Raw genomic sequence first — 26001 nt, 5'->3', positions numbered from 1 at the left:
AGCTAACATTTGCAAGTTCCAGATACCAGATACCCACAAAACAGCCCCATTTAAAGCCCAGCCATGAAAGAGAAATTAGTTCATGCTGCGGTTATCTAAACGTCACTGTGGGAGGGTTGCGAGGCAATGCCTCAGCGACTATAGAGCTGTTCACGCATTACAACAGAATGCGAGTACACGCATACGTTCGCAGGGTACGTACGACATGCATGTGTGTACATTTGCTTGTAAGAAGGTGTAAACGTGTGTTCCCTCGTAAACAAAAGTGGGGAAGAGTCCCCAGATAAGTGCGGGGCTTTCATTGCACGTCCAGTTAACGGTGCATCAAATGTGACACAAGGATTCTGCAATGAATGGAAAAGGAAAATCAAGGACAGTGCCTGCGTTTGCTGGGACTTGTGAGTGGGGCTTCTTAAATCGTACCCTGTCAAGTCGCAACCAGCTCATGGTGACCCAAGGACCGTGGGGTTTCACGGCAACAGATGAGCAGAGTTTGCCATTGCCTTTCCCTGCACAGTAACCCCCATCTTTCAGCCTGCTGAAATAGCCAGGCTGTTATTAGGGCTTCCCAGGCGGGAGCACATTCAGCCGGGACTGCGGGAACTGCACTGGCTGCCAATAGTATACAGGGTTCGTTACGAGGTGCTGGTTATCGCCTTTAAAGCCCTATCTGGCCTAGGACCTGCCTACCTTAGGGACCGTCTCTCCCCACATGTTCCCCAGAGAGTACTTAGATCTGGATCACAAAATCTGCTAGTAATCCCCGAGCCGAAGGAGGCCCGACTGAAATCGACCAGAGGCAGGGCCTTTTCAATCACAGCCCCCTGCTGGTGGAACCAGTTACCGGATGAAGTGAGGGCCTTGCGGAACCTTGGGCAGTTCCGCAAGACCGTCCTCTTCCGGTTAGCATACAACCGACTGGCACTTAAGAACTTCGGAGGAAGTCCCTCACCATCAGATTAACGCCAAATTAATAGACTGTCTCTGTTCCTTTGTCTGAATTGTTTTAACGGCTGTCAATTATTGAATATGTAATTCCATATTTATTCATTTTATTGTTCTATGTTTCTATGTTGTCCGCCGCCCTGAGCCCGCCTCGGTGGGGAGGGCGGGATATAAATCAAATAAATAAATAAATCTTCTCAGGCTGGTCACCCATCAAAGTCCTAACCTGGCCCAGCTCTGCTTTGCTTCCGAGTATACCAGCAGAAAGGGGACGGGGTAATCTGGCAAAACGTGCTTTGCTGGGTACTGCCCAGAGAGCAGCCCAAGAATCCAGATGCAATTCCACCCTGTTACCCATGGGCAACCCAGGGATTTTTCGCGGCATCCCATGGCGGAAAGCAGTGGGATCTTTCCTTCTTGAGCTTCCTGCCTTCCTGCCCTGCAAATTTCCATGCACAGAACCCGCAAGAACAGGGGTGTCAAGCATGTGGGTCTGAGGGCCGAATTAGGCCCCTGAGCAACCAGCTGTCATCTGCTTCTTTCTCCCTCTCTTTTGCTTCCTTCTGGACAACAGCTTGCTCAATTCCACAGGTGCTACAGAGCAAAACCTTTATTTGCTCCATTGGCTAAGGCGCCTCCCTTTACTTTGCCAGGCTCTCTCAATCACACAGTAGAACTACTGAGCCAAGCCTCTCTTCCTTCTATTGACTGAGGCTTCTCCCTTCCTGGTCCCTTGGGGAAGGAAGGAAAGAGCCAGACCTTCCCTTTGCCCAGAAATACAAAGAAAGCACCTTTAAGACCAACGAGTGCTAATGTTTTAAACATGCTTTATTACAAGCTTTTTAAAAAATATATCTTTAATTGTGTTTGTCTGTGTCCTTTATAAAAATTATATCTCTGCTACCTACTCTTAAATAGGAACACACATGGCCCAGCCTGACACGGCCTGGCCCGACAAGGTTTCATTTATGTCAGATCTGGCTTCGACATCCCTGCAGAACTTCAGAAGGGCCCTGCTGGATCAAGCCAGCGAGGGTCCATCTAGTCCAGCCTTCTGCCTCACACAGTGGCCAGCCAGTTCCTCTGGAGGGCCAACAACAGGGCAGAGGGGCCGAGGCCTTCATAAGAACGTAAGAAGTGCCCAGCTGGATCAGACCAATGGTCCATCGAGTCCAGCATCCTGTCTCAAATACTAGCCGACCAATTTCTTTGGAGGGCCAACAGCAGGCTGAAGCCTTCCCTTGATAAGAGCCCCGCTGGATCACACCCAGCGAAGGTCCATCTAGGTCCAGCCTCCTGTCTCAACCATTTCCTCTGGAGAGCTAACGACAAGCCACAGAGGCCAAAGCCTTCTCTTGATGTTGCCTCTTCTGCTGGGATCCAGAGTTTGGCTCCCTCTGAACGGGGAAGTTGCCTTTAATCAACAGAGCTAACAGCCACTGACAGAACTTCCCTTCATGTCCTCTTTGAAGCCAATGAAATGCCGCGTGTCTGGCCAGAAAGCTCAAACCTCACCGGCAAAAGTGGTGCTGTTCCCACTACCGGCGGAAGCCAAAATCACTCTCGTGTGGAGCGTCAGCAACGCTTGGCTCTTACCTCCTCTCGTTGCCGAAGAGCCGAGCCACTTCTTCCCTTCCGGGGCTGCGGGCCCGGGCCCTCCGCTCCAGCCGCTTCCGCTCCGCTTGGAAGGCTTCCCGGTTACTGATCCGAATGGCCTTGGGGACGTCGGCTAGGGTGGCGTACTGCCGGCTGGCTTTAAAGGCAAGGGGCCGGGCCGGCCTCTCGGCTCCGCCAGCCCCATCTCGGCCAACGGGGTCCTTGCGAGAGGCGAGGTAGGTGCTTTTCGAGTCCAGGGCGTTGAGGGAGAAGCTGTAAACCATTCGGCCGCCGGGCCGGGCACCTGGGGAAGGAAAAGGGCAGCTTTCCTCTGGGGAGGGCGACGTGAAGTCACTGTACCTGTCATTAGGGGTGCCAGGACTGGGTGGGGATGGCGGGGTCAGCAGCTGCAGCTCCTCGACCTTGGTGTCTTGCTTGGTCTTCTCCAGGGAGAAATAGCCGCTCTCCACGCGCGCCTTCCGCCCGCAATCGCCGCGATCACCGTCCATCACACTATCATCTGAAGCACAAGCAGACAGTCAGGTTAGAACGGATAAAAGAAAGTCCTTCTTCACCCAAAGGGTGATTAACATGTGGAATTCACTGCCACAGGAGGTGGTGGTGGCTACAAGCACAGACAGCTTCAAGAGGGGATTGGATCAACATGTGGAACAGAGGTCCATCAGTGGCTATTAGCCACAGCGTAATTGTTGGAACTCTCTGTCTAAGGCAGTGATGCTCTGTATTCTTGGTGCTTGGGGGGGGGGGGCATAGTGGGAGGGCTTCTAGTGTCCTGGCCCCACTGATGGACCTCCTGATGGCAGTTGGTTTTTATGGCCACTGTGTGACACAGAGTGTTGGACTGGATGGGTCATTGGCTTGATCCAACATGGCTTCTCTTATGTTCTTATGTGACCCAGAGTGTTGGACTGGATGGACCACTGGCCTGATCCAACAGGGCTTCTCTTATGTTCTTCTGTGACACAGAGTGTTGGACTGGATGGGCTGTTGGCCTGATCCAACATGGCTTCTCTTATGTTCTTATGTGACCCAGAGTGTTGGACTGGATGGGCCATTGGCTTGATCCAACATGGCTTCTCTTATGTTCTTATGTGACAGAGTGTTGGACTGGATGGGCTGTTGGCCTGATCCAACATGGCTTCTCTTATGTTCTTCTGTGACACAGAGTGTTGGACTGGAGGGGCCACTGGCCTGATCCAACATGGTTTCTCTTATGTTCTTATGTGACACAGAGTGTTGGACTGGAGGGTCCACTGGCCTGATCCAACATGGCTTCTCTTATGTTCTTATGTGACACAGAGTGTTGGACTGGATGGGCCATTGGCCTGATCCAACATGGCTTCTCTTATGTTCTTGTGTGACAGAGTGTTGGACTGGATGGGCCATTGGCCTGATCCAACATGGCTTCTCTTATGTTCTTATGTGACACAGAGTGTTGGACTGGAGGGACCATTGGCCTGATCCAACAGGGCTTCTCTTATGTTCTTATGTGACACAGAGTGTTGTACTGGATGGGCCACTGGCCTGATCCAACAAGGCTTCTCTTATGTTCTTATAAGACAGCAACAGGGAGGTTACTGACCCCCATCTTTGTCCTGCTGCTAAAAAGCTTGAGGGGCCATAGATGAGGTTATACCCGTGGACTCTCACAACATCCCTACGAGGGAGGTGAGGCTGACAGGGTAACTGGGCCAAGGTTTCCCCACGTTTCACACCAGGGCAAAGATTGAGAAGCTTGCACTAACCCCAAATGCAATGGCAAATTTGAACCTTGGATTGTCTGCTTGGCCTCAGCCAGAGCTGCCCACCTTCAAGGAAGACTTGGAAACCTTCCATAATTATAACCGATCTACAGATGACAGCTAAACATTAGGAAGAACTTCCTGACCGTTAAGAGTGGTTCCTCCGTGGAACAGGCTTCCTTGGGAGGTGGTGGGCTCTTTGGAGGGTTTTAAGCAGAGGCCAGATGGCCTTCTGACAGACAGATAGATTTTATTTATGGCGAAAGCCAACATCTTAAACAAAAGGGATACCCATACATATCCATAAGGACGATGTATAAAAACATGATAGAAGTATTATAACGTGATTGAAACTGAAAAAAAAATACAGAAATGGCCATTAAGACAAATGAACTCTGGCATTTTAAGCTACTAGTAATTTTCTCGTCCTGAAGGCGAACCAACCACATTTAGCTATTTTCAGAGTAAATGCAGGATATTTGCCTTCCAGGAGTTCTTTAAGTTGGCATATTTTTGGACTGCTAATCGGGGGGGGGGGAGTAACCATGGAAGGCAGGCAGAATTCCCTGCGCTTCCTCTACACCTTGCGTTCGTAAAAGACACGAACGAATGACTCTCTGCCACCATTACAGCAAGGGCATATACGAGCTCCATAGGGGATTTCCCTGTATGTACCCTCTGTTAACTGCCAAAGGGAGGGCATCCCACCTCATAAGGGAGAATTGCAGATCTATACCCCACCCTTCTCTCTGAATCAGACTCAGAGCGGCTTACAATCTCCTATATCTTCTCCCCCCACAACAGACACCCTGTGAGGTAGGTGGGGCTGAGAGGGCTCTCCCAGCAGCTGCCCTTTCAAGGACAACCTCTGCCAGAGCTCTGGCTGACCCAAGGCCATTCCAGCAGGTGCAAGTGGAGGAGTGGGGAATCAAACCCGGTTCTTCCAGATAAGAGAGCTCTGGCTGACCCAAGGCCATTCCAGCAGGTGCAAGTGGAGGAGTGGGGAATCAAACCTGGTTCTCCCAGATAAGAGAGCTCTGGCTGACCCAAGGCCATTCCAGCAGGTGCAAGTGGAGGAGTGGGGAATCAAACCCGGTTCTCCCAGATAAGAGAGCTCTGGCTGACCCAAGGCCATTCCAGCAGGTGCAAGTGGAGGAGTGGGGAATCAAACCTGGTTCTCCCAGATAAGAGAGCTCTGGCTGACCCAAGGCCATTCCAGCAGGTGCAAGTGGAGGAGTGGGGAATCAAACCTGGTTCTCCCAGATAAGAGAGCTCTGGCTGACCCAAGGCCATTCCAGCAGGTGCAAGTGGAGGAGTGGGGAATCAAACCTGGTTCTCCCAGATAAGAGAGCTCTGGCTGACCCAAGGCCATTCCAGCAGGTGCAAGTGGAGGAGTGGGGAATCAAACCTGGTTCTCCCAGATAAGAGAGCTCTGGCTGACCCAAGGCCATTCCAGCAGGTGCAAGTGGAGGAGTGGGGAATCAAACCTGGGTCTCACAGATAAGAGTCCACACACTTAACTACTACACCAAACTGGCTCTCTGACGAAGTTTTAAAAGTTGATACTAGAATTTAAGCAGTAAAGGGGGAAAGGAGTGAACTGGGAAAGAGAACAGACACTGGAAAGAAGGAATAAGCCCAGAGATTAGCTAGATTCAAGGCCAGTAGCAACTTGGAGACCAACAATGTTTTAGGGGTGTGAGCTTTTGACAGTCATCGATTTCTAGGTGAAACAACCATGGCATGGGAACCTATGAAACAGCTCTATAAAGGTGCACCATTTTTGTGAGTTATTTATCAATGCTGACCCTGCGAATAAGGCAGGTCATGAAAGGGAAGGCAGGAAGGGCTGCATCAGGGCTTAGTGTAGATTCACGACAACAAGCTTGCGCATTCCCTTGGGTTCCCTCGTGCGACGTTCGGCTGCCCACCTCTGCAAAACGGCGACAACGGTAAGCCTACCTCACAGGGCAGGAGTGCAGAATACGGTTTGGAATGTTAAAGGAGTCGAAGCGTTTTTAAAAACATATTGGCGACCCAGTAACAGAATCCAGGATTGGACTACACAGGCCGGAGCTGGCGAAGGAAGGGGCGGGGATACGCAGATCTCACCAGGGACTAGTAACGGGCCCGTTATGTGTTTTATTCCCCCCCCCCCCCTAGGAGGGAAAAATGCCTGCCCCGTGAAACTTCTCATCACCTGGAAAAATGTGGGAAAAAATTTTTCCCATCCAGAAAACTTTGGCAAACATCCATCCTTTTATTCTGTCCTCTTCGTGCTAACTCGAAAGGTGCATCCATGTAGGAGAGCCAGTTTGGTGTAGTGGTTAAGTGTGCGGACTCTTATCTGGGAGAACCGGGTTTGATTCCCCACTCCTCCACTTGCAGCTGCTGGAATGTCCTTGGGTCAGCCAGAGCTCTCTTATCTGGGAGAACCGGGTTTGATTCCCCACTCCTCCACTTGCAGCTGCTGGAATGGCCTTGGGTCAGCCAGAGCTCTTTTATCTGGGAGAACCGGGTTTGATTCCCCCCTCCTCCACTTGCAGCTGCTGGAATGGCCTTGGGTCAGCCAGAGCTCTTTTATCTGGGAGAACCGGGTTTGATTCCCCACTCCTCCACTTGCAGTTGCTGGAATGGCCTTGGGTCAGCCAGAGCTCTTTTATCTGGGAGAACCGGGTTTGATTCCCCCCTCCTCCACTTGCAGCTGCTGGAATGGCCTTGGGTCAGCCATAGCCCTGGCAGAGGTTGTCCTTGAAAGGGCAGCTGCTGTGAGAGCCCTCTCCAGCCCCACCCACCTCACAGGGTGTCTGTTGTGGGGGAGGAAGGGAAAGGAGATTGTAGGCCACTCTGAGACTCTTCGGAGTGGAGGGCGGGATATAAATCCAATATCTTCTTCTTCTTCTTCAAGGGCAAAAGAACCCCTTTTAATTAGCCCCACGCAGGGTGGTTGCCAAAACAGCGACCGCCTCCAAAGGGGGGGAAAAGAGAGGAAAACGAGCCCTTGAACTCGCAAGCCCTAAAGCAGATAAGAGGCGAATGTTACATTTTTCATCCTTTCCTGGAACTCATCACGCTGAACAGGAAAAGTGAAGACCCAGCCCTTATTGTTCCACACAGAACAATACAACAGGAGGCTAACCAAAGGAGATGGAATTGCAGGGGGTGGATCGTAAATGCCAAACACTGGAGAGATGGCAGCACCAAATCTCCAAATGAAAAGCGAGGGGTGACTTTGCTATCAGTCAAGGAATCTGGGAGTCAGCTGGAGGGGAGGGCGGAACAGAAGGGGGTGCCCCATCTCCCCCAGACACCGGGTTCATTGGATCTGAGCCTACCTCAACAGTGTCCAAGAGTCCCTTTTTATTTCCCCTCCCACAGGGGAAAAAAAAGTAAAGCATTACACCTAGGGATGACCTTGCAGTGGGGACAAACATAGCTAAGTTGACCTGCCTTCAACAACCGGTGGCCGATCATGGGGGTTGCTTGTAGACCACACCAAGGATCTGTGTGTCCCTTAGAGCCAGCTTGGTGTAGTGGTTAAGTGTGCGGACTCTTATCTGGGAGAACCGGGTTTGATTCCCCACTCCCCCACTTGCACCTGCTGGAATGGCCTTGGGTCAGCCAGAGCTCTCTTATCTGGGAGAACCGGGTTTGATTCCCCACTCCTCCACTTGCACCTGCTGGAATGGCCTTGGGTCAGCCAGAGCTCTCTTATCTGGGAGAACCGGGTTTGATTCCCCACTCCTCCACTTGCAGCTGCTGGAATGGCCTTGGGTCAGCCAGAGCTCTTTTATCTGGGAGAACCGGGTTTGATTCCCCCCTCCTCCACTTGCAGCTGCTGGAATGGCCTTGGGTCAGCCAGAGCTCTTTTATCTGGGAGAACCGGGTTTGATTCCCCACTCCTCCACTTGCACCTGCTGGAATGGCCTTGGGTCAGCCATAGCTCTCTTGTCTGGGAGAACCGGGTTTGATTCCCCCACTCCTCCACTTGCAGCTGCTGGAATGGCCTTGGGTCAGCCAGAGCTCTCTTATCTGGGAGAACCGGGTTTGATTCCCCACTCCTCCACTTGCACCTGCTGGAATGGCCTTGGGTCAGCCATAGCTCTGGCAGAGGTTGTCCTTGAAAGGGCAGCTGCTGGGAGAGCCCTCTCCAGCCCCACCCACCTCACAGGGTGTCTGTTGTGGGGGAGGAAGGGAAAGGAGATTGTGAGCCGCTCTGAGACTCTGTCCCTGAAAGGGCAGCTGCTGTGAGAGCTCTTCAGCCCCACCCACCTCACAGGGTGTCTGTTGTGGGGAGGAAGGGAAAGGAGATTGTAGGCCGCTCTGAGACTCTGTCCTTGAAAGGGCAGCTGCTGGGAGAGCCCTCTCAGCCCCACCTACCTCACAGGGCGTCTGTTGTGAGGGAGTCAGATAAAGGAGATTGTGAGCCGCTCTGAGATTCGGAGTGGAGGGCGGGATATAAATCCAATTTCTTCTGCTGCTGCTGCACACTTTCTGTACAATCTCATGCAGAGTTAGTCCATAATAAGACTGCTGACGTCAGCGGGGCTCAGGTTGGGATTGCTGGGATATGACCTTTGAGAGTATGATATAGGACGGGTGACGACTTGGGACAGGGACTCCTTTGTCACGGCACAAAGCTCTCGAACTCTGTCCCCAGGGAGAGTCATCTGGTTTGTTCTGTTGCCGTCTGCCCCTGGTGGGTGAAGCCATTTTTTCTTTCCCTTGGCATTCCTTCAACGATCCCTCCTTCCAAATGAATGATTTTATTGCTGTTTTTTAAAAGTTTTCTAAGTATTTTAGCCCTGCTTTTCATGGTTTCGATGATGTATTGGGGAGTATTTCTTGATTTTAATAGTTTTTATGATTTTACTGGTTTTAAAATGTGGGCTTTTCTCATGTGCCTTTTAAATGGTTAGCCACCCTTGCGACAGCAGAAAGGCGGGATACAAATTTAGTTAATAAATAATAAATAAGTAAAGGAAGGGTCAAGGGTAATGAGAACGGAGTGGAATTCAATTATTACTGGGGGTCGGTTTCTACCTTCTTTGCTCTCCAGCGTCGGCTCCTTCAGGGAACAGGAAGAGGAGGCTGGGCCTTCTATGGGGCTTGGAATGCCCACTGCCCCATTCCCATCAGGCTGTTCTTCCTGCCAGAGGGTGGACTTGGTGGCTGGGACCTTCTCAGCACTCAGGATGTTGCTGCTCGTCACCGCCATCTTTGCGGGCCCAGGTTCCTAGAGAAAGCACAGACAATACAAGAGAATTAAAGACCACCCCTGTCTGCAAACTGAAGTTCCCATTCACGACAAACCAAAGTTTCCACACAAGGCAATTTAGGGAACAGAGACTCAGTTTTGCTTCCTGCGAGATTTTAGTTTATTCAATTTGTAACCCGCCCTCCCTGCCGAAGCAGGCTCAGGGCGGCTCACAATACACAATAAAATCACAATAAAACAACTAAACAGTTTAAAGCAATTCAGTGCTAGTTACCATTTAGTTATAGATGGCGTTCAGTTCTTAGGCATCCTTTAGGGCTAATATATCGGCATATAATATATGATACATTCTGGGCTTTTTTTTTTTGTAGCAGTAGCTCCTTTGCATATTAGGCCGTACCACCCTGATGTAGCCAATCCTCCAAGAGCTTACGGGGCTCTTAGTACAGGGCCTACTGTAAGCTCTAGGAGGACTGGCTACATTAGGGGGGCATGGCCTAATATGCAAAGGAGTTCCGGCTACCAAACAAAACAAAACCTGGGAATCACAGTGTTGATTTGTATCCCTCAGGTAGGAAACTCAGGTGAGACGTTCCAAAGGCAGAAGGAGAAGAAAAGGAGGTTTTTATACCTTTATTTTTCACTACCTGAAGGAGTCTCAAAGCGGCTTATAACCTCCTTCCCTTCCTCTACTCACAACAGGCACCTTGTGACGCTGGTTGACAGGGATTTTTATGTAGCAGGAGCTCCTTTGCATATCAGGCCACACGCCCCTGATGTAGCCAATCCTCTTGGAGCTTACAAAAAAGAGCCTTGTAAGCTCTTGGAGGATTGGCTGCATCAGGGGCGTGTGGCCTAATATGCAAAGGAGCCCCTGCTAGAATTCCAAGCTCTTGAAGGATTGGCTACATCAGGGGTGTGTGGCCTAATATGCAAAGGAGCCCTTGCTAGAATTCCAAGCTCTTGGAGGGTTGACTACATCAGTGGGGAGTGGCCTAATATGCAAAGGAGCCCCTGCTAGAATTCCAAGCTCTTGAAGGATTGGCTACATCAGGGGTGTGTGGCCTAATATGCAAAGGAGCCCTTGCTAGAATTCCAAGCTCTTGGAGGGTTGACTACATCAGTGGGGAGTGGCCTAATATGCAAAGGAGCCCTTGCTAGAATTCCAAGCTCTTGGAGGGTTGGCTACATCAGTGGGGAGTGGCCTAATATGCAAAGGAGCCCCTGCTAGAATTCCAAGCTCTTGGAGGATTGGCTACATCAGGGGTGTGTGGCCTAATATGCAAAGGAACCCCTGCTAGAATTCCAAGCTCTTGAAGGATTGGCTACATCAGGGGTGTGTGGCCTAATATGCAAAGGAGCCCCTGCTAGAATTCCAAGCTCTTGAAGGATTGGCTACATCAAGGGTGTGTGGCCTAATATGCAAAGGAGCCCTTGCTAGAATTCCAAGCTCTTGGAGGGTTGACTACATCAGTGGGGAGTGGCCTAATATGCAAAGGAGCCCCTGCTAGAATTCCAAGCTCTTGGAGGATTGGCTGCATCAGGGGTGTGTGGCCTAATATGCAAAGGAGCTCCTGCTAAAAAAAAAAAAAAAGCCCTGGATACATTCAACATATCGCTGCTGCAAAAAACAGCAGGCCCCCGTCCAGTTCTTCCGCTTTACAGCTGGTAACATTACCACACGTTTACGTATATCCTGCATTAGCTTCCCTTTCTAAAAGGGTGCTGAACCAGGGAGAAGGCCCAATAAAGGCTTTCGTTAAGTAAAGGCATCAGAGGGTTGAGCTTATGACAGAAATGGCGGAGGGAGTGAAGTGAAATACAGAAAAGCCAAGCCAAGGTCAACTGAGGGAGAGGGGGAGCTCCACAATTCGTCTGACAGCCCATTCGGTGTGGTGTATAAATTCATCTGGGAGAACCAGGTTCGATTCCCCACGCCTCCACAGGCACCTGCTGAAGAGACCTTGGGTCTCGAAAGAGCTGTTCATCTCGAGAGCAATTATCTCAGAGCTCTCTCAGCCCCACCTTCCTCACAGGGTGTCTGTTGTGGGGAGGGGAAGGGAAGGGGATTGTAACCCACTCTGAGACTCCAAATGAAGGGTGGGGTATAAATCCACTCTCTTCTTCTTCTGCGCCTGAACATTCACACATGAAGAGGATTCTCTCATAGCCTACTTAACTTTGGCGAAAAGGAAACCCCTTTCTCACTTTTCCACTGCAAAGACGACACAAGGGAATATCTTCCTTTGAAATCTACAGGACTTGAAACTCAGTTTAATCCATTAAATCAAGGAGAACGGGGACTTCAGGAACCCAAATTCCACAGAGCTAGACGATTCAATAGAAAGGAGCCACAGATCAAATAGGTTAGGGCTCGGAAATATTCAGAGGGGAGAAAAGTGGAATGAGAAAGCAGCTTTTTGTTGACAAAGCTTTACTTAAAACACCACCGATGTATTTTTAAAATTGCGCTAAGACAATCTACGCATAATTAGAGAATGACGCTTCCCCCATGTCTACTGAACATTTCCAAACACGTTTCCACATGTCTCATTTGGGTCACAATCGATTTGCAATAATGTGTTGTGGTGATCATACGCACTGCCCTCTTCCACAGCGGTTCGGCTTTGTTACCCAAACCAGTCACTCCTGGTTTTTGCAGCAGAGTTTTTCTATCACAACCATGTTCTCCCTTCGGTTTCGACATTTGTTTCTTCGTTTCCCCCTCATCTCACAGATGGCAAAAGCGAAGATACGCACACCGAGGCTGCATTAGTTAGTAGCAAGCGCTCTTTTTCTTTAAAAAGGAGCTTTGATTCTCAACAGTTTACACCCCAAAAATCTTGTGGGCCTCTAATGATTCTGTGAATTCAGCAGATCATGAGAAGGAGGGCAGGAAGGGCTGCATCTGTGCTTAGTTCTTGTGGCCCTTTCTTGCACACCCAGGGAAATTCTGATGGCCACATTGGAGTCAGGCCGCAGTTTTCTCCAGGCCACAGCGGCCAGGGATCCTGGAAGTTTTTTGCCATCTTCTGGGCACAAACCAGGGGTCACTGGAGGTGTGGGTGGGGAGGAGGCATTTGTGAACTCCCTGCGTTGTGCAGGGGCTGGACTAAATGATCCTGGAGGTCCCATCCATCTCTATGATTCTAAGGTGCTACAGGACTCAATCCTCCCTCTCCAGTAATTGGACTCCATGCGAGACTAGAACCCGTGACTTATCCCGTTGTTCGTTACACGTAATCACCACTCCCGTTCCTCATACGGGAACTTGGCCCCTCAGTGATTGACAACAGGCCTACTTTCCTGACCTAAACAAGCCAATCGAGATGGCTGCCATTTTGACGGAGGCCCTCAAAGCATGCTGGGAAGACTGAGAGGGAATGTATCCAAGCCGACATTCTCTTCTTCCGTTGCCCAAGTTCTCTCGGTTTTTGGAAGCAGACTTTCTCCGCAAAGAAATTCTGCGGTCCACAGCAGGCCTGGCTGGGCCACTTTCGTTCCACGGGGCACCAAGACAGAGCATGGATCGCCCAGGCTCCGCTTACAGCTTTTCTGGGCCTCGCATCTCATCCCCCCCACCCCCCAAAAAAATCCTACTTACCTTATTTGGTGCTCAGGAGAACAGGCCCTGGATGGTTTCCAGGGGGTTGCCGTAGCAACAGAGCGTAATCCAAAAATGATATTATTCAGCCAGCATTCTCTCTCCACCCCCCCCCCCTTTTTGTTCCGCTTCCAAAAAAAGAACCAGCTTTCGGGGGCTGGTTTCATGCCGTGTGAAGTTCCCCTTCTCTGACGCTCTCCTGTGCTTTTTTGGCCTTAGCAGATCAGAGCTACCTAGCAGGGGATTTGGGGCAGCAGGACTCTTGCGGGTTACAGAGGAGAGGCCCGTTTTAAAATTCCCTCTCTTGCTGTTCCAGAAACACCAACAGCGGGAGGACGGCTCTCATCGCCAGAGAAGTTTTGGTAGGTATAGGCAACGGTCACTGCGGGGCGAGTAGGAGACCAAGAAGAAGAGACAAAGACCAGCACACAGCCAAGAATCCTAGTGTTCCCTCTAAGTTGAGTTAGTGTGAGCTAGCTCACAGTTTTTTAGCCTCCGGCTCATTTTTTGTCTTAGCTCAGGAAAAGTAGCCCCAGAGCAAACTAATTAATGGAGTAGCTCACGACTTTTGATACCAGTAGCTCACAGAGTGAAATTTTTGCTCACAGGAGTCCACAGTTTAGAGGAAGCGTTGGGCAGTACTGTGTATTCTGGGGAAAGCACAAAATGGGTAGCCGTGTTTGTCTGTCTGCAGCAGGAGAAAAGAGCCAGAATCCAGGAGCAGTTTGAAGACTACAATACAATCTGTGGCAGGGGATAAGATTTCGTGAGTTACTGCTCACTTTTTCGGATGGATTAAGATGGGTAGCCAGTTTAGTCCGTCTGCAGAAGACATTGGATTTGAAGATGACATTGGATATATATTCTGCCCTCCGCTCAGAGTCTCAGAATGGCTCACAATCTCTTTTATCTTCCTCCCCCGCAACAAATACCCTGTGAGGTGGGTGGGGCTGAGAGAGCTCTCCCAGAAGCTGCCTTTTCAAGGACAGCTCTGCCAGAGCTATGGCTGACCCAAGGCCATTCCAGCAGCTGCAAGTGGAGGAGTGGGGAATTAAATCCGGTTCTCCCAGATAAGAGACCGCGCACTTAACAACTACACCAAACTGGCTCTCAGACACCAAACTGGCACTCAAAACTGGTGACATCAGGGGGTGTGGCCTAATATGCAAGCTCTTGTTGGATTTTTTTCCTACAAAAAATGGCAAAAACCCAGGTGCACCTTATAGACTAACAACCAGGCCCGTAGCCAGGATTTTAAAAGTTGAAGGCATGTAAAAAAAGTCGGGGGGTGCTTAGCGGCTCCCCTCCCCTTGCGGCTGCTGCTATGACTGAGAGCAGCCCCCGGCCTCTCAGCTTTCACCCCTGCAGCGGTGGCAGAGGGGAGGGAAGGTCAGGGCACCCGGCAGGAAGTCATATCTACAAGCCTGCTAACAACATTTGTGGCACAGTATGAGCTTTTGTGAGCCACTGCTCAACTTCTTTAAGGTGTGACTGGCCCCTTGCTCTTTTCTACTGGGAAAAACATAATAAGATTTGATACTGGATGCAAGTTTCTAGTCCTTATTATTCCAGAACCTGAAAAATGCACCAGTATTTCAGAGCTAGCATGTGTATGCATGCACCAAATTATCGCTTCATTTATTTCACTTACACCCCACCTTTCTCCCCTGCAACGGGGACCTCTTGCATTCTCTTCTGTGAGGTGAGACTGTGACTGGCCAAAGGTCACCAAGCAGGCTTCCATGGCAGGATGGAGATTTGAACCCAAGTCTTCCTGTTCCCAGTCTGATGCTCTCACTGCTATAATGTGCTGTTCTAAAGACACCCTTAAATTATTCTTTATCCTCACAACAAGCCTGTGAGTTAGATTATCACACTGCAAGTGTGTAAATGTGTTCTTTAGTGCAAAATAAAGTAAGACAAGGGAACACGTATTGTTTGAAAACCCCCACAAAGTCATCAGTCTCTCACTGGCTGGGTGGAGTCTTTTGGTGCTCCATTCGTGATTTAGACGGAGAGGATAAGGAACCGCTTATTAAAGGAATCCTCACAGTTTTGCTTATCAAGTTCTTCTTCAGCCTTTTCTCCCGACGTTACATGGAGTCACAGTACTTTTTTCTATAACACAGATCAATGCATGCTCTCGATATCTGCTATCGGCTCCACGGCAAAGTGGGGATTCGAACCCAGGTCTCCCCAATCTTAGTCCAATGCTCTACCCACTGTAGCACACTGGCTCTAAGAGTTGTGCTTCTCCTCACAACTTCCTGTGATCCCCGATGGAATCACGCCAAGACTGATGTTACGCCAACATGCTTAAATTGGCAACACTGCAGCTGCAGAATTTAACAGATCTTTGTGCAGAATCTTTCCAGCCTGAAGGTCACATTCGGAAGTTATACTGCTGAGCGGATCAAATGCAGACTCTCTCCAGCAAACCCTTAAGCACTCAATGAGCCGCCGGAATCCCCAAGTCACAGCCAACCCCTGAAAAATCTATCCTGGTGGAAAAGTCAGATAATGCAAAAAAACAAGGCCCTCTTTCCTATCTGAGACTCTCCACTCCTTCCTTTTAGCCATCGAGATCTCAGAAGGGCAGTTAGATCAGGCAGGGCTATTCCTGGGGAGGAGGAGGCGGAGAAGAAGAGGGTGGGGCTGAGAGAGCTCTCACAACAGCTGCCGTTTCAAGGACAACGCCTGCGATAGCTCTGGCTGACCCAAGGCCATTCCAGCAGTTGAAAGCGGAGGAGGGGGGAATCAAACCCGGTTCCCCCAGATAAGAGTCCGCACACTTAGCCACTACACCAGGGGTGGCCAACAGTAGCTCTCCAGATGTTCTTTGCCTACAACTCCCATCAGCCCCAGCCAGCAAGGCCAATGGGAGTTGTAGGCCAAAAACATCTGGAGAGCTACCGTTGGCCACCCCTGCACTACACCAAAGGACTATACGTTTGCAGGTCCCGACATCCAAGAGGAGAGAAAGAGACTAAAGTGTGGCAGCTGCATTGCTTTAGCACAGGGAGTGGGGGGGATGGTATCCCCCCACAGCTCCCAGCTACGAGATCAAACTGGGAAGGGAGCAGGGACACCCCCCCACCAGTACCATCTTGCAGCCCTCTTCCCACAACAAGCCAGCCCATTTTGCACAGAAAAGATAAAACAAAACCGGTGTAACAAAAAACAGAAGCCCAGTTCTGGACAAAGGGAAACCTATTCCCCGGAGCTGCAGGGGTCGGATTCTGACCCCTGTGGGAAGCTCCCCCACGCCTTCCACGTGGGAGATTCCGGCTGGAAAAAACGAGTCACTGGCTTGCGCTAATTCCCTCTCTGTCTCTCTCTTTTTTACCATTTATAGTCAAAACAGAGCGAAATCGTCATCGCCGGATCCCCGGAGAACAAAGTCACGGCCCCTGGAAGATCTATGAACCCGACTCGGCTTGAGGCCTCTCGCTTGGAGAGCTTTATCTCAGGGGACAATCGAGTGCGGAGAAACCAAAGCGCTGGGGAATTTTATTCTGCCCGAGAGGCCTGACAACAGCCGAGGATTTTTCCCTCGGTCTTCCTTCTCCCATTTGAAATTGTGGAAGGGGGGGGGAGGGGGAGGAAGCAAACTGTAAACTCTCTGTCAGAAACTGCACAACATCAGCCGCCCATGAATCCGAATGTTTGTGACATTGCATACCACGGCATGCACTCTACACAGGCTGACACGGAGAATTTCTTTATGCATGACAGCATATTCTGCTATTCTGCAGACAAGTCCCGGAATATGCCTTCTCTCTCTCTCTTTCTCAAAATTATTACTAAAAGGCATGGTTGTAGTCCAGGTGTGTTCAAACTGTAGCTCAGGAGCCACATATGGTTCATTCACACATATTGTGTGGCTCTTAAAAGTTCCCATTGCCCTGTCACCCAGCTTGGAGAATGCATTTAAAGTTAAAGTTGCTTTCCTTCCACCTCTCCTTCCCTCCCCATCTATTTTCCTTCCTTCCAACATCTGTCATTCATGTCTTGCAGCTCTCAAATATCTGACGTTTATTCCCCACTCCTCCATTTTTGACGTTTATTTCCCGCTCCCCGCTCTTACGTGTGATTTCCCACTCCTCCATTTGCACCCGCTGGAATGCCTTGGGTCAGCCACAGATCTGGCAGAGGTTGTCCTTGAAAGGGCAGCTGCTGTGAGAGCCCTCTCAGCCCCACCCACCTCATAGGGTGTCTGTTGTGGGGGAGGAAGATAAAGGAGATTGTGAGCCGTTCTGAGATTTGGAGCAGAGGGCGGGATATAAATCCAATATCTTCTTCTTAAAGAAATTTGGCCACTCCTGTTCTAGTCCTTATGAACAAGAAAGAAACTTAACCCCCCCTTCCAAATATTGAAGTGTTAACACTGAAGTTACATATACTGTTTTTAACAAAAGGCCTTCAATTTGCACTAACCTTTTCAGTTTTAGGTTCTAGTCCTTATGAACACAAGCGTGTATAAAACCTGCCTCTTGCTGGATCAGACTTTAAAGCCAGGATTCAGCTTCTTACTACGGCCAACCAGATTCTGTAGAAAGCCCCACAGAGGCCTCCGTCTCCCTTCTTGTTGTTCCCCAGGCAAGTGATGTTCACAGGTACACTACTTCTGAATATGGAAGCTCCACAACCCCAATGGATCTGATTTGTCAAATTCCCTTTTAAAAGGCTGGCCTGAGCTAGCTGATGTCACAATACCCTGTGACCTGTATTCCCTCTAAACTGAGTTAGTGTGAGCTAGCTCACAGTTTTTTAGCCTCTGGCTCACACAATTTTGCCTTAGCTCAGGAAAAATGCCTCCAGACCACACTAGTTTATGCAGGAGTTCACAACTTTAATGCCAGGAGCTCACAAAGTAGAATTTTGCTCACAAGACTCCACAGCTTACAGGGAACATTGCCTGTGACCGTAAATCCCCCAGGTTAATTCTGGGTCGGAAGTACAGTACATGATCAGTTTACCATGTGTGCCTCATTCGCACTGACTTCTCTCTTGTTTTAGAAGAAATTGAGGGTTCGGGGTGGGAGATGATGCCCATAGGTTTTTCAGGGCTGGGGAGCATTCCCCATATTTACCTGGGGGGTCGGTGGCTCAACTTTCCTCTTTTTCTTCTGATTCTGCTTGTTTGTCCTCGGGTAGACAACCAACATCTCCAGCCACCTGCAGGTGAGACAGGAAAGGGACAAGTTAGATTCATGTTAGGCGACAGAACGGGAAAGCAGACAAACTTGGCAGAGTTTGGAAACAAATATGGGTTTCCGAAATCCTACGGCAGGGTTGTCAAACATGCAATTTGGGGGCCAAATCAGGCCCCCGGAAGGCTCCTATCAGGCCTCTGAGCGACTGGCTGTCATCTGCTTCCTTATCACTATATCTTGCTTCCTTCTGAGCCCGATAATCCAGCATCCTGTCTCACACAGAGGCCAACCAGTTCCTCTGGAGAGCCAACAACAGGGCAGAGAGGCTGAGGCCTTCCCCTGAGAAGAACCTCAGAAGAGCTGAGGCCTTCCCCTGAGAAGAACCTCAGAAGAGCCCTGCTGGGTCAGACCAGGGAGGGTCCATATAGTCCAGCATCCTGCCTCACACAGTGGCCAACCAGTTCCTCTGGAGGGACAACAACAGGGCAGAGAGGCTGAGGCCTTCATAAGAACCTCAGAAGAGCCGTGCTGGATCAGACCAATGAGGGTCCATCTAGCCCAGCATCCTGTCTCACACAGTGGCCAGCCAGTTCCTCTGGAGGGCCAACAACAGGGCAGAGAGACCAAGGCCTTCCCCTGAAAAGAACATCAAAAGAGCCCTGCTGGATCAGACCAGAGAGGGTCCATCTAGTCCAGCATCCTGACCCATACAGGGCTAACCAGTTCCTCTGGAGGGCAAACATTAGGGCAGAGAGGCTGAGGCCTTCCCTCTATAAGAATGTCAGAAGAGCCCTGCTGGATCAGACCAGTGAGGGTCCATCTAGTCCAGCCTCCTGTCTCACACAGAGGCCAACCAGTTCCTCTGGAGGGCCAACAACGGGGCAGAGAGGCCGAGGCCTTCCCCTGAAAAGAACATCAGAAGAGCCCTGCTGGGTCAGACCAGTGAGGGTCCATCTAGTCCAGCATCCTGACCCACACAGGGCTAACCAGTTCCTCTGGAGTGCCAACAAACAGGACAGAGAGGCTGAGGCCTTCCCCTGAAAAGAACCTCAGAAGAGCTCTGCTGGATCAGACCAGTGCGGGTCCCTCTAGTCCAGCATCTTGCCTCACACAGTGGCCAACAACATGGCATGGCCTTCCCCTGATGTTGCCTCCTGGCTCTGGGATTCAGAGGTTCCCTTCAGTCACCGTGGCTAGTAACTGCTGAGATCGCTCCACCACGAATCTGTCTCACCACCTTTTTAAAGCTGTCTTCCTTGGATCCCAGAAGGCGCGACTCAAAACTGTCCCGCTGTTGTGGCGCATAAGTTGCTGATGCCCACTGTAGCTTTCTTGCCCTCAATCCAGTCCCTCCCCACCCCCAGCCTTCTCCAGACCCATCCGCACTCACCCGCTGATGATCTCCTTGTTCTCTGCCCGGATGAAGTGCTCTTTTTCTGGCGTCAGGATGCAGAGGGAGAATTTCTGTCCTGTCCGGCTCTCTCCGTCCACCACATCCATGCACTGGTTCATGTTGATGGTGCCCTGGGGCAGGGTGGTCGGCTGGAAAGAAAAATGGGGGGCGGGGATAGAAGGCTTAAGAAGTGGGACACATACACATTATATTACACACACGCATTTATAAGAACATAAGAGAAGCCATGTTGGATCAGGCCAATGACGACTCCAGTCCAACACTCTGTGTCACATAAGAACATAAGAGAAGCCATGTTGGATCAGGCCAATGACCACTCCAGTCCAACACGCTGTATCACAGAAGAATATAAGAGAAGCCATGTTGGATCAGGCCAGTGGCCCATCCAGTCCAACACTCTGTGTCGCATAAGAACATAAGAGAAGCCATGTTGGATCAGGCCAATGACCACTCCAGTCCAACACTCTGTGTCACACAGTGGCCAAAACATTTTGTACATATGTGTGTACATATATATACACATTGTGGCTAATAGCCACTGATGGACCTCTGCTCCATATTTTTATCTAACCCCCTCTTGAAGCTGGCTATGCTTGTATCCGCCGCCACCTCCTGTGGCAGTGAATTCCACATGTTAATCACCCTTTGGGTGAAGAAGGACCTCCTTTTATCCGTTCTAACCCGACTGCTCAGGAATTTCATCGAATGCCCACGAGTTCTTGCATTGTGAGAAAGGGAGAAAAAGTACTTCTTTCTCTACCTTCTCCATTTCTCTACCGTCTTCTTCTTCTGCAATTATAAATTGCAGTGCTTCCAACAGAGCAGAAGACTGACTTCTACAACCCTGCAAAAGCCACCCACTAATCAGAGGGGTCACCGCTGAACGAACCTGTCTCTGGACACCAGCCCCCCCCCACCCCCAAAATCAGGAGTCACACCAAAATTCTGCACCAGCGGCGGGAGGGATCAATTCTGCAATTGGTGTATACCAGGAGTGGTCAAACTGCGGCTCAGAAGCCACATATGGCCCTTTCACACATATTGTGTGGGTCTCGAAGTCTCCCCCACCTGTCAGCGAGCTTGCAGAAGGCATTTGGCTCTTTAAATCACTTCTCCAAGCCAAGCCAGCCAGCGGCTTAGAGAATGCATTTAAAGTTAAAGTTGCTTTCTTTCTACCTCTCCTTCCCCTCCTCTACCATCTATTTGCCTGCCTCCCTTCTTCCCTCTACCTGCTGTCAAACATCTGATGTTCATGTCTCAGACATCTGGCGTTTATTCTATGTGGCTCTTATGTTAAGCAAGTTTGGCCACCCCAGTGTGAAACAGAAGAAGAGGAAGACTGCAGATTTATACCCCGCCCTTCTCTCTGAATCAGAGACTCAGAGCAGCTTACAATCTCCTATATCTTCTCCCCCCACAACAGACACCCTATGAGGTGGGTGGGGCTGAGAGAGCTCTCACAGAAGCTGCCCTTTCAAAGACAACTCCTGAGATAGCTATGGCTGACCCAAGGCCATTCCAGCAGCTGCAAGTGGAGGAGTGGGGAATCAAACCCGGTTCTCCCAGATAAGAGAGCTATGGCTGACCCAAGGCCATTCCAGCAGCTGCAAGTGGAGGAGTGGGGAATCAAACCCGGTTTTCCCAGATAAGAGAGCTATGGCTGACCCAAGGCCATTCCAGCAGCTGCAAGTGGAGGAGTGGGGAATCAAACCCGGTTCTCCCAGATAAGAGAGCTATGGCTGACCCAAGGCCATTCCAGCAGCTGCAAGTGGAGGAGTGGGGAATCGAACCTGGTTCTCCCAGATAAGAGAGCTCTGGCTGACCCGAGGCCATTCCAGCAGCTGCAAGTGGAGGAGTGGGGAATCGAACCTGGTTCTCCCAGATAAGAGAGCTCTGGCTGACCCAAGGCCATTCCAGCAGGTGCAAGCGGAGGAGTGGGGAATCAAACCCGGTTCTCCCAGATAAGAGAGCTCTGGCTGACCCGAGGCCATTCCAGCAGCTGCAAGTGGAGGAGTGGGGAATCAAACCTGGTTCTCCCAGATAAGAGAGCTCTGGCTGACCCGAGGCCATTCCAGCAGCTGCAAGTGGAGGAGTGGGGAATCAAACCCGGTTCTCCCAGATAAGAGGCCACACACTTAACCACTGCACCAAACTGGCTCTCAGAAGAGGAGAACAATGTAAGCCGCTTTTGGTCCCCGTTGGTGCTCTCGTTCTCTGACACTGAAATTTCAGTCTTCAAAATAGTCTTCAAAACACATACGGTTTGTTATTTCTGCAAATTAACTTTATTTCGTTTTTTAAAAAGCATATGCGCTACTCCCATTTTCCCCAAACCCATTCTCTCCCTCATAATATGTTTCTCAGGATTCTTTTGTCAAAAAATATTAAGTTTATCCTCAGATTCCTCAGATTATATTCAAACATAATAGGAAAAAAAATCTAATTTCTCACTTGGTAGGCAGATGCTACAAATAAAAAATGACTCTCTAAGGCAGCTGTGTTGAGTTTTGGTAACTGAACAGCTATCCTAGTAGCATTCCAGAAGTCAAAGAATGAAGAGAAATAGCTTCTGAACATGTGCAGAGAGCACTATTTGCCCCCTAGCAATCAAATCCATACCCCGTTTCTGTGACTGGGACATTAATAACTTACAAATAGAGAGCACCTCAAGAGAACTGCTAGCATTCTGTGAACAAGACTGCTCCTGTGAGTACCTCGCCAAAAAAGAAAGGTGTGCCTCTGCATGAGTCACATTCCTGCCTTCCGTTCCATCTCAGCTGTGCCCCGAGTCTGACCAGATCGTTCAGTCGCTTCCCAAAACAGAGATGCAGCATCACCATCCAGAAGGCAACCTGCTGTTGTCTCAGAGTGAGTGGCTGCTCTGAAGTTACCCCTTTCCACCCAGGGGGCACACAGAGAACAGTGACTCATGCAGAGACACAAGAAGGGGACTCCTAGTTCTTATCTTTGCACTCTCAGAAGTAAACCTTTTCAGGTTCAAAAGCAAGATATGCCTCTGATTTTAACGCAGACAAATGAATCAGCTGCCTCTCGGAAAACATTGGGTTTTGGGTTCTAAGACAGAAAATTGGATTATCTTTGTCTCTGCTTTCCCCCTCACACACACTTTCTTAAATGCCAGTTGTAAATCGTTGCCCCTCGGGCTTTGTTTACATCAGTCTGGCGCAGCTGCAGTGCTCCAGAGATCACGGCGGTTCTAAGAGTGTCGCAGGAGGGAACCGGGCCAAAGAGACGCTTCATCAGAATTTCCCTTGGGCATGGCCAATCCGTATTGACACACTTCGAACACACACACACACACACACACACACCCCGCCTGCCCAGTCCTGGCAAGGCAAACAAAAAACAAAGGCGGGAAATAAAACCCCAAAACTGTACTTTCCATTTCAATAAATCATCATCAAACTTTCCGAGCCGGGACAGGATGCAAACGGGACGGAACCGGAGACAAAAATCAGCCACACGGTGGCAGAGATGCCGATTGTCCCAGCACAGCTTTGAGGGCGAGGGGGCCAAGAAAGAAGAAGAAGAAGAAGAAGAAGAAGAAGAAGAAGAAGAAGAAGAAGAAGAAGAAGAAGAAGAAGAAGAAGAAGAAGAAGAAGAAGAAGAAGAAGAAGAAGAAGAAGAAGAAGAAGAAGAAGATATTGGATTTATATCCCGCCCTCCACTCCGAAGAGTCTCAGAGTGGCTCGCAATCTCCTTTACCTTCCTCCCCCACAACAGACACCCTGTGAGGTGGGTGGGGCTGGAGAGGGCTCTCACAGCAGCTGCCCTTTCAAGGACAGAGTCTCAGAACGGCCTACAATCTCCTTTCCCTTCCTCCCCCACAACAGACACCTTGTGAGGTGGGTGGGGCTGAGAGGGCTCTCACAGCAGCTGCCCTTTCAAGGACATCCTCTGCCAGGGCTGTGGCTGACCCAAGGCCATGCTAGCAGGTGCAAGTGGAGGAGTGGGGAATCAAACCCGGTTCTCCCAAATAAGAGTCCGCACACTTCACCACTACACCAAACTGGCCTTCCAGAGAGGTGGATCGTGCCCAGTTCAAGTCTCTCTTGCACCCGTGAGCTTCTGCCACAGCTGGAGACAAGAACCAACACCTGCAGCCTGGAGATCTTCACACCAGCCGGGCTGTTGTGAAAAACACCCTGCGCGTGTCTGAGCAGGCTAACCAGCTTCTACATTATTTTCCTTTAGCCAAAACCATCACACGAGGCGGCAGGACACCAAGTACTCGAAGGGCTCATATAGAGGACGGTGAGAGATTGTTTCCTGTTGCCCCAGAACAGGGGTGGCCAAACTTGCTTAATGTAAGAGCCACACAGAATAAACATCAGAAGTTTGAGAGCCGCAAGACAGGGAGGGAGGAAGGAAATCAAGAAGAAGAAGAATTGCAGATTTATACCCCGCCCTTCTCTCTGAATCAGAGAGCGGCTTACTATCACCTTTATCTTCTCCCCCCACAACAGACACCCTGTGAGGTAGATGGGGCTGAGAAGAAGAGGAAGAAGAATTGCAGATTTATACCCCGCCCTTCTCTCTGAATCAGAGAGCGGCTTACGATCTCCTTTATCTTCTCCCCCCACAACAGACCCCTGTGAGGTAGATGGGGCTGAGAAGAAGAGGAAGAAGAATTGCAGATTTATACCCCGCCCTTCTCTCTGAATCAGAGAGCGGCTTACGATCTCCTTTATCTTCTCTCCCCACAACAGACACCCTGTGAGGTAGATGGGGCTGAGAAGAAGAGGAAGAAGAATTGCAGATTTATACCCCGCCCTTCTCTCTGAATCAGTCTCAGAGCGGCTTACGATCTCCTACATCTTCTCTCCCTTCTCTCCCTGTGAGGTGGGTGGGACTGAGAGGGCTCTCACAGCTGCTGCCCTTTCAAGGACAACTTCTACAAGAGCTATGGGTGACCCAAGGCCACTCCAGCAGCTGCAAGTGGAAGAGTGGGGAATCAAACTCGGTTCTCCCAGATAAGAGTCCACGCACTTAACCACTACGCCAAACTGATGGGGGATGGCGGGAGGGAGAGGTGGAAAGAAAGCAGTTTTGACTTCAAATGCATTCTCCAAGCCACCGGCTGGCTTGGCTCGGAGAAGTGATTTAAAGAGACAAATGCCTTCTCCAAGCTGGCTGATGGGATAGTGGGGGCTTTGAGAGCCACACAACACGTGTGAAAGAGCCACAGTTTGGCCACCGCTGCCCCAGAAGGTAGGAGCAGAACCGACGGGTTGAAATTAAATCAGAAGAGTTTCCGGCTCAGCATTAGGAAGAACTTACTGACAGGCTTCCTCCTTGGGAGGTGGTGGGCTCTCCTTCCCTGGAGGTTTTTACACAGAGGCTAGATGGCCATCTGACAGCAATGAAGATCCTGTGAATTTAGGGGGAGGGATTTGTGAGTTTAGAGTGGTTCCTCAGTGGAACAGGCTTCCTCCTTGGGAGGTGGTGGGCTCTCCTTCCTTGGAGGTTTTTAAACAGAGGCTGGATGGCCATCTGACAGCGATGGATTTCTTAATTGGATTTCAGGGGAGGTATTTGTGAATTTCCTGCATTGTGCAAGGGGTTGGATTAAATGACCTGGAGGTCCCTTCCAACTCTGTGACTTTAAGTTACTTGCCCTTCCCTTTTCAGTATTTATCCGGGTTTGTCAATAAACAGTCACTCACCTGCTCACCTAGGGCAAATAAATATCGCCTCCAGGTGACCAGGAAACAAAGCTTTTGCAAGCCGGGCTTCTTTTCCTCTCTGCCTTTCAGGCAAATGAGGAGCCGCCCACACCTAACAGGGAAAGGCAAAGTCAAACTAAGCCATAAAGTTCCCTGTGGACTAGCAACCTGCGGTCTTGTTTGCCCCCAGATATTTTGTGCACACGTTTACCTCCAATCCCGAAGTTTCCCTTGGGGAAAAAACTGCCAAGCATGCCAATTAGCGTGTGCTCCAAACAGCAAAGGGGCCTGTTTCCCATGGGAAATGGGTTCACGCCCACCAATTAGTTTCTGTGCGCCTTGTGCTCCGTCAGGCACAGCTCCAAATGGCGCGCCGCTGCCAACCGCTCAGCTGCCCGGATGGCAAAGGGGCGGGTGAGGAAAGCGGGGGATGCAAAGAGGCGAGATGCCATCTTGGCATCCTCTTAGACGGAGGCAAAGGACTGCAGAAAGACGGCCATAATTATCCCCCGCGCACAAGCCAGTTGCCGCTGGTACGGAAAAGGGGGCAGGAGGGGCGTACCTGCCGCCACTGTGGCGCAAGCAGAGAGATTACAAAGCGATTGCTACTTGATTACA

At 50.3% G+C, this 26001-nt stretch overlaps 1 protein-coding gene across 3 annotated transcripts in view; it reads right to left on the bottom strand.

Moving 5' to 3' along the window:
• Positions 1-26001, bottom strand: part of MPRIP (myosin phosphatase Rho interacting protein) — a 209017-nt gene that overhangs the window by 76613 nt on the left and 106403 nt on the right. For 2 of the 3 annotated variants that reach the window (XM_060260932.1, XM_060260933.1), the window contains exons 4-7: positions 19673-19824; positions 18220-18304; positions 9348-9540; positions 2902-3061 (exon numbers count right to left, since the gene is read on the bottom strand). In XM_060260932.1, the coding sequence (XP_060116915.1) occupies positions 2902-3061; positions 9348-9540; positions 18220-18304; positions 19673-19824 (590 nt within the window). Of the gene's footprint in view, positions 1-2541; positions 3062-9347; positions 9541-18219; positions 18305-19672; positions 19825-26001 lie in introns of all 3 variants that reach the window. The other variant, XM_060260931.1, reaches the window with a different exon arrangement.

This window comes from Heteronotia binoei, chromosome 20, assembly GCF_032191835.1.
Source record: "Heteronotia binoei isolate CCM8104 ecotype False Entrance Well chromosome 20, APGP_CSIRO_Hbin_v1, whole genome shotgun sequence".
NCBI lineage: Eukaryota > Metazoa > Chordata > Lepidosauria > Squamata > Gekkonidae > Heteronotia > Heteronotia binoei.
Note: the sequence above shows the minus strand (reverse complement) of the source record. Positions and strands in the feature narration are given on the sequence as shown.